The sequence below is a fragment of the Halichoerus grypus genome, chromosome 8 (assembly GCF_964656455.1).
Source record: "Halichoerus grypus chromosome 8, mHalGry1.hap1.1, whole genome shotgun sequence".
Taxonomy (NCBI): Eukaryota; Metazoa; Chordata; class Mammalia; order Carnivora; family Phocidae; genus Halichoerus; species Halichoerus grypus.
Window position 1 is genome coordinate 56281217 of NC_135719.1, and position 15307 is coordinate 56296523.

General features: G+C 35.5%; 1 protein-coding gene and 1 pseudogene across 6 annotated transcripts in view; one reads left to right on the plus strand and one right to left on the minus strand.

Moving 5' to 3' along the window:
- The window catches only part of TCF12 (transcription factor 12), a 372696-nt gene that overhangs the window by 172253 nt on the left and 185136 nt on the right, over window positions 1–15307 (minus strand). For all 6 annotated transcript variants that reach the window (XM_036107006.2, XM_036107008.2, XM_036107003.2 and 3 more), the window contains one exon: window positions 10807–10909. In XM_036107006.2, coding sequence (XP_035962899.1) covers window positions 10807–10909 — 103 coding nt within the window. The remainder of the gene's footprint in view (window positions 1–10806; window positions 10910–15307) is intronic.
- Window positions 5117–5743, plus strand: LOC118545016 (guanine nucleotide-binding protein G(I)/G(S)/G(O) subunit gamma-11 pseudogene; annotated as a pseudogene).

A 15307-nucleotide genomic window follows, 5' to 3' on the forward strand; every position in this document is an offset into this window, starting at 1 on the left:
AAATTACAAAAATCATCATATAGCAAATATAGGACTACATTTTCTCTTAAATCTTCAGACAGAAGAGAGCCTGGAAACTGAAGATGAATAGCATATCCAATCAGAAAACTTCTCAAACACAAACCATTAAGGCACTTTACATGAAAATTACATGAACTGTACCAAAACTCCATAATTTACATTTACCTTACAAAAACTTTTCTAGAGATTCCCAGGTTGAGAGTACAGACTCTCACTAAAGCAACAATGCACTTTTCTGATGATTATGCCATTATCACACTATCCTCTCATCAAAGATTCTTTCTATAGACTCTTCTCCACAGCTATTCTCTGCAGATTTCTCTCTCTAAAGAGCTGCCCCACTGCCACATCTCCACTGGGTTACCTAAGTTTCATCTCTTCCTCTCCTAATGTGCTAGTTCAACTTACTACAGCTACAATTTTATATTGCTATTTTGAGGAGTTTTTAAAAAAATTCAGATTATACAAAACAAAGGGAACACCAAGATTTCAGATGAAGGAAATCTGACATTTGCCTAAAAAGTCAATTATCAGTATCATTATCTGAAGAGACAAAAACAAGAGAAAAACAACTAATCTAGTGAGTAACTTACCATTCTGTACAGAGGCAATAAAACCCTAGAAATTTTAGAAATAATTCACCACTACCACAACCACCAATCACTTTGTCTGGATATTCAAAACACACACACACACACACAACTCTGTTATGTTCCACAGAATTTCACACACACACATATGTATTATTTGTTACCTCTTCAAAAACTGACAGTGTTGCTACTGTTTAAGTATTTTTGTTACATTATCTAGAACAAGATTAGCACACTACAGCCTGTAGAGCAAATCCAGGCCACCAACTGTTCTTTTTATAGCCCATGAGCGAAGAATAGTTTTTTACATTTTTAAATGGTTATATAAGTACCTACATAATATCATTGATTTTGCCTCCTGGACTGCAAACCCTAAACTATTTACTATCTGGCTTTTTGCAAAAAGGTTTGTTGACCCCTAATCTCAGGGATCAGTGTAGAAAAGTATGTAACAAATTAATATAATTTGACTATAATTAATTTAATTTGCAGTATAAAGTGGCCTTGTGCTCTGCTCCCATTTAATGGTGACTCCCTAGAAATTTCGTACCATCTGAGGAGTCTGACAATCCTCCAGACATATTCTCAAAGTGAAAAACAAGTATGTAATATAAGGATGTCTGTTACATATTTCACCATACCACGCATATGGCAATAGCCAAAAAAACATTTCTCAAGAAGAAAGAATTAAAACTCAGCCTGGTGTGTGTGTGTGTGTGTGTCACACACACATATATATATATATCAGAAAGCCTTAAAATATAGGTAGAATGGCCAGTTCTACTGTTCATAAAAACCTAAAGTCCCAAATAACAAAAACAAAACAAACACAACATGAATGCCACAGAAAACGTGAGCTATAAAAAGCAAAGGCTGGGGGCACCTGGGTGGCTCAGTTGGTTAAGCATCTGCCTTCGGCTCAGGTCATGATCCCAGCATCCTGGGATCTAACCCCACATCGGGCTCCCTGCTCAGCGGAGAGCCTGTTTCTCCCTCTACCTCCACCTGCCTGCCTGTCTGCCTATTTGTGATCTCTCTCTCTCTGTGTCAAATATATAAATAAAATCTTAAAAAAAAAAAAAGCAAAGGCTGGGGGCACCTGGGTGGCTCAGTTGGTTGGGTGTCGGACTCTTGATTTCGACTCAGGTCATGATCTCAAGGTTGTGAGATCGAGCTCCATGTGAGGGTCCCACGATGGTCCCGTGGCAAGTCTGCTTGTCCCTCTCCCCCTGCCTGCCCCTCTGTGCACTTGTGCTCTCTCTCAAATAAGTAAATAAATAAAATCTTTAAAATAAAAAGGCTGAATTTTGTAAGGAAAAAAAGAAACATGGGAAGAAGATTATAAAAATGGTAGACTGACAAGCAACAATCTTTTGAGGGGCTTCACAGAAAACATAAGGCTTATTAAATAACAGCAACTCAAGTACAAAACCTATATAACTGAAGGATCTGAATACCTTCAAACAATAATATTTCCACAATATAAACCAAAGCAATTAAGGATATGCTTTCAAATTTTAAAAAAATTCACTTTCATCCAGTGGCTAATTAAAACTTGCATAACCATTGTGACACTAACCAAGCTAGTACTAACTTTTCATTTTGAAAGGGTAGGTGGAGTACCAGTTGCACCTCCTCCTACTTCTAGCCTTTACGATAACCATATATTTCTCAACACATACTACCGAGAACCACCTCTAAGATCCATTCCAGTTCAACCATTCTGTGAGAATTTTAGTATTTAAGTTTTTAACAAAATACTCAAAAAACCGATAGTAAATGATAAAGGCATCATTATAATACCACATAGAAGGCAAGATCTGATAATGCTGCTGTAGGACTTTCCCTAATTGAAAGAGTGCCCCAATGGGCGCCTGGGTGGCTCAGTCGTTAAGCGTCTGCCTTTGGCTCGGGTCATGATCTCAGGGTCCTGGGATCAAGCTCCACGTCAGGCTCTCTGCTCAGTGCGGAGCCTACTTCTCCCTCTGCCATTCTGCCTACTTGTGTTCTCTCTCTCTCTCTCTCTGTCAAATAAATAAATAAAATCTTAAAAAAAAAAAAAAAAAAGATTTGAAAGAGTGCCCCAAATTCTTAACTATGTGCCATAGTGTGGTTCTCAGATTATACAAATCTAGGAAAACTGTAAAGTTTACAAAAGTTCCTCTTAAAAAATCATTCTTTTGTTCTCTAGTAACCAAGTTAACCGCATCCCACTACGGGCATAGTTCACGTTCACTTGGCTAGAATTAGACACAAACAATGGGAAGATTCAAGGAAGAACCATTTATCAGATTTATGCCACTTACCTATGATAAAACTGTGCAGAGCAGAAAGGATTACTGTTGATCACAGAACATACACACGTAAGTGATGATGAGCAAATGGACTGGGTTAAACAAATAAAAATAAAGGTCCTCTTTATAAGGGTCCCTAGAATTACGTTTGCAATGCTGCAACCTCATGAAAATATTCACTAATAACCAGAAAACTTAAAAAAAATAATCCCAATGAAATAGCCCTCAAAGACAATGTGGCTATCTCAGGCCAGAGTCAGTGATGTTGTTGGTCAGTCTTTTGTTAAATATCCCATTATACAAAGCAAATACAAAAGAAACCATCAAAAGTTGAGTATCATGCAAGAGACACAAAATTGCATGAAGTCCTTAAAAATGATGTGAAAGAACGATTTAATTAAACACAAAAGCCACTGACAGATTGGAACCTAAACTGAGTTAGAGTCAGTTAATAACTAAAGAGAAAATCAAGAAGGTTCAAATGTAAGGTAAAAGACATTTCTATATTACCAAACAATTTTCTGCGGAAAAAAAATACACCAAAAAACTCAGTAATTAATTCACTCTTTGTTCACTTAAGACCTTAAAGGGGATTATATAAATTACTGTTTGTTTTCTTAATATTAGTTTTAATTTTCAAAATAAAGCCCCAAACATTTTTTTCCTCTATCTTCTGAAATCTTGGCATCTCTTTTAAGTAATTCTAAGTAATTCTTCTAAGTAATTCATTCCAGGATTAATTATGCTTAGATAAAAGGGACCTGAATCTATACAGGAGTACCCTTGAAATGCTGGAGCCCCTTTCAAAGTGAGGCATTAGTACTAGCTTGGTCTTTCCCAGACTGGGTAGGAAAAAAATAAAACACAACAAAACACATTAGCTAATCTCTGTCTCATAGGAATGGTTTCAGAAAGAATGGCTATCAGGTCATTTTAACTATGGAAAAGAAGATGCTTTTCAGGTTGTGAAGGCAAAGTAGGGACAGGGAAAGAGACAATGTTGCCAGGTACAGAGTATTATTAAAAAAATACATAATTTCACTGAAAGAAAACATTCCAAACCACTAAGGAATAAGGTATTCTGTAATATGGTAGCCAGAGGGACAATTTACAATTTGGGAAGACTGGAGTATGGGAAGGAAGTAGAGAGGAAGAGACAGTAGTAAACTCTGCACCTCCCCCTCCTTTCCCACTTCTTAAATTTCCTCTTGGCCCAATTTGCCTCTCCAGTTATCTTATTCTCTCAACAAATACTTTTACGGGGAAAGAAGGAGACCTGATGACACTGTTTGAACCCCTCGGATCTGCCATGCCTAAAATCAATCTACTTCTAGCTATCTGCAATATGTGACTCAATACCACTTTTTATCAAACACAGTTTAAGTTCATTTCTGTCATTTGTAAGAGAAAGAGTCCTAACTAATAGACTGGATTATGCTACTCCACAATAAAACTTTTCCTGATCACTTCTAGTTGTATCTTATTTTAATCTCTTCTGAATTTCTGTAAGAACTTCTTCGTATCACTCACATTCTACCATGTGTAATAATTATTGACATTACTTCTCCTACCACACTAAAACAGTAAAGTCTGTAAAGACACACTGAATCTTAAGTTTATATTCTGCCATATGGTATTTTCACACATTAAAGGGCAGAAAAAAGGCATGAATGGGTACATGAAGGAGAAGGAAGAAAGTTTTCAACAATTCAGAACGGTTAACGAGGGTCTAAGCAGTAGCACGAGAAAGAAAAAGATACAAGAGCTATAATGTGGAAAAAGGAGCAAATGGACAAATGGTTGCACATGAGAGGTAAAAAAGGAAAAGATGCAGTGCAGTTTCTTAGAAAGGAGTTACGGCTAAATTAGAATCAGGAAGGTTGGGTCCATGTTTCCTCATTAACTACTGATTTCATTTTTCTTGGCTCTGGTTTCTTCAATGGTAACTAGGTCTCTTTCACTCAAGTTTCTCTCAGTGCCAACATTCTGTGTTTGTAAGCAGCCAAAGATCAGAGAATGAAGATCAATGAATTTATAACCCATATCCTTTCTTGAAATGGGAGGCTAATAAAACACTGGAGAAAAAAAAATAAAACACTGGAGAAAGTATGAAGGCCTCATCTTATGAAATACTGTCAAACCAGATACTAAGCTACACTGTTTCCCCTAAGCACAATTATACTCATTTTCATTATCTCATCTAGTGAAGGAATTTCACGTACATCAAAGTTAGAAATCTTTTGAGGGCTGGTGTGCCGCTCTCCCAGCCTGTCCACTTCCAGAGCTGTCCCCGGGCCCGGTTCTGGGGCAAAAATGCCGGCCCTTCACATCAAAGATTTGCCAGAAAAGGAAAAGCTGAAGATGGAAGTTGAGCAACTTCGCAAAGAAGTGAAGTTGCAGACGCAACAGGTGTCTAAATGTTCTGAAGAAATAAAGAACTACATTGAAGAACGTTCTGGAAAGGATCCTCTGGTGAGAGGAATTCCAGAAGACAAGAATTCTTTTAAAGAGAAAGGCAGTTGTATTATTTCATAAATAACTCTGGAGAGAAATTTGATCCTCAGTAGAAGAACTAGTTCGTTTTGGTTTTCTGAAATAAAACCGAAATTCCTTTCAAAGAAGGAAAACAAAATTTAAGGACTTTCTTAAACACTTATATTGATATGGTTATGTATAAAAGCTGTGTGCTTCTCATCTTCGCTCACTACACCCCCTTGTTAAGAGGGCAGAGAGTATCAAATGTACAGTTATGGAAATAAGGACATTACTTGTGCATGACTCACTTCTTTCAGTATATTGCTTGATGCCTTAAATAAAGTTTTATCTCTGGAAAAAAAATCTTTTGAGGGCAGAGTTCTATTGTGCTTTGATACTCTGAAAATGGTGATTCTACATTTTTTGTGACTCTAGGAGAATTCTGGATTAATCAGAAATTATACTGCAGGCAGGATGAAGTATACAAAACAGTTTTCTTTGAAACTGGTTGTTTGAAAGAGCAAATTATTTATAGGAAAAAAGTGTACTTGGGTTTAAATTCCCAGACAAGCCCACAAAAACCTATTTAATCTATAATGAAATGAAAATAAAGCATAGTAACTGCTATTGGAGGGGGCCCCTTAAACTCTGAGGTAAAGGGCAGGGCTGAGCAAACAGACATCAAAGGAAGGACAGTTGGTTTGTTTATAATACTTTTTTTAAAAGATTTTATTTATTTATTTGACAGAGAGAGACAGAGCAAGAGAGGGAACACAAGCAGGGGGAGTGGGAGAGGGAGAAGCAGACTTCCCACTGAGCAGGGAGCCCGATGTGGGACTCGATCCCAGGACCCCGGGATCATGACCTGAGCCAAAGGCAGACGCTTAATGACTGAGCCACCCAGGCGCCCCTATAGTTTAAACACTTTTACAAGATTTAATAATGTACTTGAACTGAACCCAAGCTGCAGTAATAGCTAAGATGTCTAAAATAAGTTACAAAAATATATACAGCAATATCATTAACATTGTTGCTATTTTATATTTCAGAGAACTTTCATGTATTATCTTTTATTTTTCCCTTAAAAACAACCAAAAGCATTTCCTAGTGTGTGCTTCATGGAAAAGTAGTTCCTCAAAGGCTAATGATTCTTTTTACAAAAAGGCTTCTATGTGTCATACGAATCTGGGATGTGATGAGCTGAAGAAAGTTAAATAAGCTTTTCCTCCCCTTTTTTCCAAAGCCTTTAATATCCCAAAGTACAATCTGAATATCTAAGAAGGGGCACATGATATACAATGTGTCCCAAAGTTATGTCACTATGGAACCATTTTTGCATTGTCGTTTCTCAAGACCAGGATCTCCATAATTAGAGTTAAAGAAAATGATGAGCTAGTAAAAACCTGGGAGCATTATACAGGAAGAACAAATACTTTATATGCCTAATGGAAAGACTATTTGGGAGTCAGGAGACATGGATTCTACATTCAATTTTGCCATTTATTGGCTCTGTGACCTCAGGAAAAAACCACTTAATTTTCCTGTGCCTTAGTTTTATCATTTGCAAACTAGCATTTATAATTCTAGTTGCAGTCTTTTTCAGGATTGGATAAAAGATATTAGATACATGAGATTATAGAATTATAAAATTCTAGACCTGCAGAAGACCCAGCAGTACCCTATCAAAAAGGTAATTTTAAGGATCTAGAATAAAGCCCACATCTAACTCTTAGCCCTGCATTTTTTCCTATACCATCACATGTTGCTCTATTCTTTAAAGGATAAAACATCTCTAGAGGCAGAATAAGTTTCAGAAAAGAACACAAGGTATATTTCATCTTAAAATTCCCATTGACTATATATATATACATTTAGCCTAAAATAAGTAAAGCTTTGATAAACATGGAGAGGTAGAAAGATAAAAGGAGTTCATTCCACATTCACTTGGGAATTGAAGGTAGGCAATTCTATGAAATAATTCATTTCTATATCTAATTAATAAATTGGCCCTACCTTCAACAAAAATGTATCTAATCAACAACAGGTAAAGGAAAGCAAATCTTACTGAAATTAATGAGAGAACCAAGGGTAGAGAAATGGACTAAAGCTGGAAGAGACTAGAAATAGGTAAGACTATTTGGTGATACTACTGCAATTCACTGCTATTGTCAAAGCTTTGCAGCTTTCCTATAATAGAGTATAGAACTGTTTGATGCTAATTACTTAGTGATGTGCCAAAAGGATGTATTTATTTCACTTGAAACATAAGAAAAGACCTTTTTTCCATACTGACAAATCAATGGGATAATTCTGGAATTCATTAAAAAGAAACACTAACTGATCCAACAATAACAGCTTAACTTCCTGTGTAAAACACTTCAAAATATCTAAATGAATATAGAAATGCACGTTTCTGTGGCAAATTGTTCATTATTGCATCATTATCAACCCTTGTTAGACAAAATTTCTCATTTTTGCAATGTGCAAAATCATTAAAGTGTTTGAGAGCTCCATCATGAAAGACAGAGCACTTTATAATCCACTATTTCTTCAGGCAAATGTGCTTATGGTTGAACATAATATGAAAAATAACAACATCCCCTAGCATATGATTTTACCCCCCCAATGGTATTTTTATATGTTGACAGCAATGATGAAATATGTTACTGCTTTCTTATTAGCTTTAACTGTTTCTGAGCATTCATCATTCACGGCATCACTCTGAAGTGTTACCTGTTCGGATGATTAGGTATCTACACAGTTCCAAATGCTTCTAATACTGCTATGTACATCTCAGTCATGCTTTAACAACATAGGTTTTTAGCCTGAAATTTGCTTAAATAATCAAATGGCTAGAAAAGTAATCTATCCACTGTAACTCTACCAAGTGCTATAAACCCACATATTTGGATATCTAACAGTTCATTTCCTTCAGCTCACATCAAGTGGGATTGCCTGTTACTGTACGGAACTACTCTACAATTTAGGAGATATTCATTTCCAAAAGCAAGCTATTGTCATGTAGATTCCTTACATGAAACCATTAGGTACCTCATTTGATCATTTTTATTGAAAATAAAGGAAAAAATATAGTAAATTAGGTATTGCCAATGACCAGTGAAATCCTTTTGAACATATCTGCCTAATCTTTTCAGGTTTCTTTTCCCCTTCCTTATAAAAAAATTTAACATTTTTAAGATTTGATAGTTAAGACTTACAATGAAAATGTATAGTTGCACCTGATTAACTGTACAGTGTAGTTCAGATGAATACAGAATTTTTTTCACTTATATTGTGAAGAGATCTATTTATAAATTTGAGTTTTTATAATATTTCAAGACTTATTTTAGATGCTGATTTAATAAACAGGGTTATGTATGACTATTAAAAGTATTCTAATAATTATCTGTAAACTGAAGAAACCAACAAGCACATGCTCATAATTGCTCCAACTAAGAAAATGTTACCTCAAACTGAATAACAGAAATATTTTTAAGTCAACAGATGCTCAGCGCAAGTGACTGACATGCATACTTCTTAGAATTCATTTAAAGATTTTTTATTTATTATTTATTTATTTGACAGAGAGACAGCGAGAGAGGGAACGCAAGCAGGGAGAGTGGGAGAGAGAGAAGCAGGCTTCCTGCCAAGCAGGGAGCCCAATGCGGGGCTCAATCCCAGGACCCTGGGGATCAAGACCTGAGCCAAAGGCAGACACTTAACGACTGAGCCACCCAGGCACCCTCTTACAATTCATTTAATTCCCACACTTATCCCCACAATTTTAACAGTCACCTTGGCTCAAAGCTATGCTAATGATGCAATTCTACTGGGCTTAAGAATCGTTATCTGTGAGCTAACAATAAATGTAAACACATAAATATAAAAAAAGGGCAATTTCTGATTTTTTGCGTCTAAGAAGTATAGCCTCAATTAAGAAAGCTTAGTTCAATCTGAAATTACAAAAACACTGACTAGAGCTTCCTCTACCCTATTTACAATAAATTAAATGCTACTTGGGGAAAACATATACTATAGAAAGAAATGTGGAGTGTCACATCTATTTTACTTTGATAGTAAGTTTAACAGAAAATTAAAAAGATAAATTAGAAAGTTTTCCCCGCCTAAGTGCAAGGATAATTATTTTGTTCTCAATTTAATTCTGATTTTTACCTGGAATGATGTGATTTTCATTTGCATTTATGTTAAAACAAATTGTCATTTTAAACACAAGTTTTATTGCTCATTAGATTTTTTACTCTTATGTCATACTCAATGATTCTGGCTTTAAAGTGGTAACTGCTTTAGGCAAAATCCACACTAGAATATCAGACAGTCTCCTCAACACTTTATAGAGGATAAGGGAATTAAACAAAGACTGTGCAAAGCAAAACCATTTATAAAGAAATTGCAGACCACCAGGATTTTGGATTTGGGTAATCCACTTAGATTAGCATGGCTGTGTCTTAAAAGGACAATTCCAAGATCACAATATAGGTCACGTCCTTAAGAAACAGAGTAAGTAATGAAATCAATGTCAATTACACAAACTTCCATATTTACATGACGCCACTGACAACAAGTAAAACAGATTAAACAAAGCTTTCTAATGTGCTCAGGCCCAGCACAAGCAAGAAGGAAAAATAATGTTATAAAACACAGGTTCTTTTTAATCAGGTGCTGCAAAAAGGTAAAATTACTGATTAAAAAAAAAAAAAAAAGAATAGCATCCAAACTAGGGGGAAAAAAAGCTTGGGTTTATCACTTCAGATTGAACAGCTATAAACTTTCACATGAGAAAGAAAGAGGGGAGGAATGGTAAATGTTTTGCAGGGAGAAGGGGGAAATAAAAAGAAAAGCTAACCTAAAGGTTTTGCCAAAATACAATAATCAGGTTTAGGTGATAGGTAATATCCTTCAAAGTACAACTTTATTAATGCAGAACACAACTTCAAAATCCCCAATAGGAACCCAAGTGCTTAAAACAAACGCTGCCAACATCTAAATGTACTATTAAGTTTTAATCAAATAGTGCCAAAAGAAATATTGTCCAACGTAAGTAAAAATCTGCTTAATATCACTGCTTTGTCATATTTTTAATTGCCGCATATATATTCGATTATTAAAAATAGTAAATTACAAATGTCTCAAAATGCTTCTTTGCCCAAAAAGCAGAAAACATAAAATGCCTGATGTCACAAAGACACTGCCAAATTTAAAAACATTGCTGCTTCCTTTTTTTGATACCAGTGATATTTCTGAATGCTTGCTCCTCAAACTGAGCTGAACAAGGAAAGCCTGGATGCCCCTAGAAACACAGGAACTTTCTTCTAGATACTTACGTGTATTTCTTGGACAAAGGGCTAAAAAATGTCTCTGACCAAAGAGGCTTTGTAAATACTACTTGCAGAGAATTACCAACTTACCCATCAGATTTGAGTTCATGAAAGGTGTTGGGGACAAGCCTTCGTGGGCCCCTAATCGACTGTCATTCAAGTGATCACTGTAATGAGGGCTGTCTGTAAAACCCTAGAGGGAAAAAAAAAAAAAAGACCAGAGTATTAAAGAGATTATTTGGCAGTCCTGCTAATTGAGCATAATGACACTCATCTAATTAATATACAGACTTACAAATGGTCATTCCTAACCAAGTTCCTTGTTCATTACTTGAAAAACTAAACAGAAGAGCTCCTTTTATTCCTTTTAAGGTTTTAAAGTAGTTTCTTAATGATCTTAAAGAAAATTAGCCCTATGAACTTGTTACACCCAAAAACAAAGTTTTACAGATCATTATTTTAAAAAGGATAAACTAAGAAAATATACTTTTAAGTTGTAATAAATAAGGAAAATGTTTATCTCTACCCTCCTTCCTCTGTCTCCAAACCCTACTCATTAAGAGTTAGGTAATTACAATTTAAAATACTAAAAATAATCCACAATCAATATACTAGAAATGAATCTTTTCCTAAATGGCAAACATATATTTAACAAAAAAGATCTGTTTATACTCTCTTTAATACTAGTATAACAAGACAGACTCCTGGAGAAACTGAACCATGTAAAAAGGAAAACATTTATTAAAAATAGCTGATTTAAATTCTTGAGTCTTAAAATGAAATTGCACACACCATGAACACAATAAAGCTAATGTTATTATTTCACAATAGCTGTTATTAAATTTCTCTTTACAACTTAAAACATATTTTTTTTGAAACAAAGGAGAAAAAAGATACTAAAGTTTACAAATAAATGTTACAAAAGCTCTGTGGATTAAAAACTATTATAGTTCTCAGACTCTTAACACATACTTAGTCCAGAATCATATTGTTTTTAAACAAGGCTTTGAATCCTGGTTAATTAAACCTCAGGTGATACCTACACTTCTGCTAACTTAAAATGATTTTAGTAAAGATGAAAAAAACTTCCTAGAGGCCCAAACAGGGAAGCTAACTGCCCTGGCTCACAGAAACCAGAAATCACCTAGAATCCCCTGGGACTATAAAATCATCAATCACTGAAGATTTATTATTACCCAGACCGCAGGCTAACATTCAAGAAGACATTAATGGGGCTGAAACAGGCCTCACTATCTTTGCAGGCATGCTGTCAGTTCAACCACAGGGCTAGGAACTGAGGGGCTAAATAACTGTCAAATCATTACAATTGCTTATGGATGCATGTCACAACTCCTTCTGCTGTTCTGTTTTAAAACTAATCTTCTGGGAGTGCTAACTCCCAAATGAACCTTTGTTTCATTTTTATCTACTTTAGAATTACTAATACACATGTGATAGGCATTCAAGAAGAATCTTGGTGACATTTACAACTTGGTTATGACCACAAGGGTGTCCTCTGGTAACCACAACCAAAGTCTCGTTGGTCACAGCCACATGTAGCAGAAGCTGTGTACAAAACAGAATTGCTCCTAGCTAAGGTCACTTCTTGGAGTTTACTTTTGTTATTTAAAACTTAACACTCTTGAGGTGCTAAGTGACATATCACTATCTCACAGACATCTGGGTATTTTTCTGCCACTTCTTCCCACTGCCACTTTTAGGTATATAAGTCCAAACAAGGCATTGAAACCTACAAAACACTCACTGAAATACTGTTTCACATCATTACACGATGATATTACTCCAGAAAAACGCCAACAGAAATGTGTTTGTAGGTGAGCCACATTGTTCACACTTCATTTAAATGCAAAAGAATAATAAAAGAACTCTTCATTCTTGAAGTACCAAAAAAGAATTTTTTCTTTCCTGATCATAAAAACATTCAAGTTTTTTAAAACTATCTCCTAAAGCAGAAGTATACAAATAGATCTAAATTTTAGGGTATCACCAAATGATTATATACACACAGTGTATGAACTTCATAGATTACATGTAATACAGCTTAACACACAGCATATTCATCTCTAAGCCCCCATTAATATGCACTCAGAGAACACAGAAATTATTTTACTATCAACCATACAAAAATAATAAGTACTGTCCCTTATCTACGCACATCCACATACTGCAGGACATAATACAGAATTTACTATAAGATTATTTCCCAGTCTACTCAGAAAGTCTGGGATTGTCATACTGCACTACAGAGTAGTCTATAAACTTTTTTCATCACGTACAAGGAAGATTTGAATGTGGGCCATTAATACCTATCTATTTAGTCATAAATTGTATATGTATGTATATATATACACACAATTAACCAACATATAAAATTTCAGTAAGGCTTAATTTTTGCTCATATAAGACTAAAAATTTAATAGAAATTTGATCATTTTTCCCTACACCTCAAAGGATCATTTTTTTTTTAAGATTTTATTTATTTATTTGAGAGAGAGAGAGAATGAATCGGGGAAGGGGCAGAGGGAGAAGCAGACTCCCTGCTGAGCAGGGAGCAAGACTTGGGGCTCAATCCCAGGACCCCGGGATTATGACCTGAGCTGAAGGCAGATGCTTAACCGACTGAGCCACCCAGGCGCCCCTCAAAGTTCATCTTAATGCATACAATTTTCTTGAAGAGTCACAGCCCAAGAGGCAAAAAAGAGACAGTTCTTCATCCACAGATGCAAACTGATGCTAGAGGACAGAACAAAGAAAATGGGCTTATAAATGACTATCATAGTTTTGGATCTAAAATACACCAAAAACTCACTTGAAAGATGAACTGGCTACTGTTTCGAGATTATTCTTGTCATTGCTTCTGCATGGTAGTAGTGATATTCATCAGAATAGAACTTTTTGTGAACCATGATGAAAAGTTACAAACTAATTTATAAATATTTAAATAAGATCACTATAGGTCACATGTTTAAGATCAGTTTTAGAAAAGTACACAGTTCTCTGTCAGCATGGTAATGTTCTAGGTATCACCCAACTAGCTTGGTGGTACCTAGAACAGTGCTTTGCAAACTTCAATATTCATATCAACTGACTAGAGATCATGTTACAATACAGATTAAGAAGCATACGGTCTAGAGTGGGGCCTGAGATTCTGCATTTCTAACACAAAGGTGATGTGATGCTACTGGTCCACAGACCACACTTCCAGTAGCAAAAACCATGACAATCTGGAAATAAAGATCTCTTTCACATATAGAGAGGAAAAATTCAAGGCTAGGAAGGTGACAGCTAGGTACCATCACTCCCTCAAATCAGAACCACATTAAAACACCAGAAGTTTCCAGGTAAGAATAATTAGGGAGAAATTCCACATTTAACCAAAAAATCTGAAGCAATTAGAATAACAAAGTATTTTTATGTATGTAGGTATATATTCCTCCATATAGTTTTAAGTAGACAAGAGATGTCAAACAGAGCTTTAATGAAAGAAGTTAGTTGACCTGGCGTTTAAAGAGAAGACTCCCTGAGTACCACGTAGCGTTAGGCAAGGAGGATGGATGCTCATAAGTAGAAATGGCAAAAGAGAAGAATGCCATAACATAATACAGTACAATATGGAAGTAGGGAAGATACAGAACAGCAGGGAAGATAGTGGAATCATACAGGGGCCAGTGAGAATATTAAAGAGTGGAGAAAATAAGGGGAAGGTGACTGGCCTGAGGGAGAAGTTAGAGTAAAAAGAAAGGAACAAAAACAAAGCTAGCAATTGTTAAGATGGAGCCCAAGGAGATCAGTCAATGGTATTGATAAATGAATGCTATATTCAATTTTGGAATGAAAAGAATAAACCAGTAAGATCATTAAATGCAGAACGATCATGGTACATATTTTAAACTGATTGAGCATTACTATGGTCAAACCTGATCCCCTGCAGCTCCTAATTTGGATCTTGAATTCTGTAAAATGGATTTACTATGAAAATAACCATTAATAAAACTGAGACTTTTGTACATGAGGGATGATAAACACTACATTATGAAGGATATGCAATATTACCAGAATCATCTATCATTATAGCTTTTTAGTCATGATATTTTTAGTCAAAAATATTTCCAAATGTACCCTAAAAAATTACTGTCCCTGTTTTATGATAAAAATGGATAGGGCACCTGGCTGGCTCAGTTGGTTAAGTGTCCGACTCTTGATTTCAGCTCAGGTCATGATCTCATCATGGTCATGGGATTGAGCCCTGCCTTGGGCTCCGTGCTCAGTGGGGAGTCTGCTTGAGATTCTCTCTCTCCTCTCCCTCTGTCCCCCCACCCTGTGCTCACTCTCTCTCTCTCTCTCTCAAAAATGATAAATCTTTAAAAAATTGAAAGCACTCAAAATATCAATAACTGACAAAATCAGTTGATAAACAGATTACAAAAACTGTTCAACTTCATACTTAAAAATCTGTTTAAATTACAATTTAATTTGCAAATCCTAAACAGCCTCATCTGAATGCATAACACTTTGCAAAATCTTTATATTGTGAACCATGTTCTATAAAAATGCATTTAGTACTTTTTTC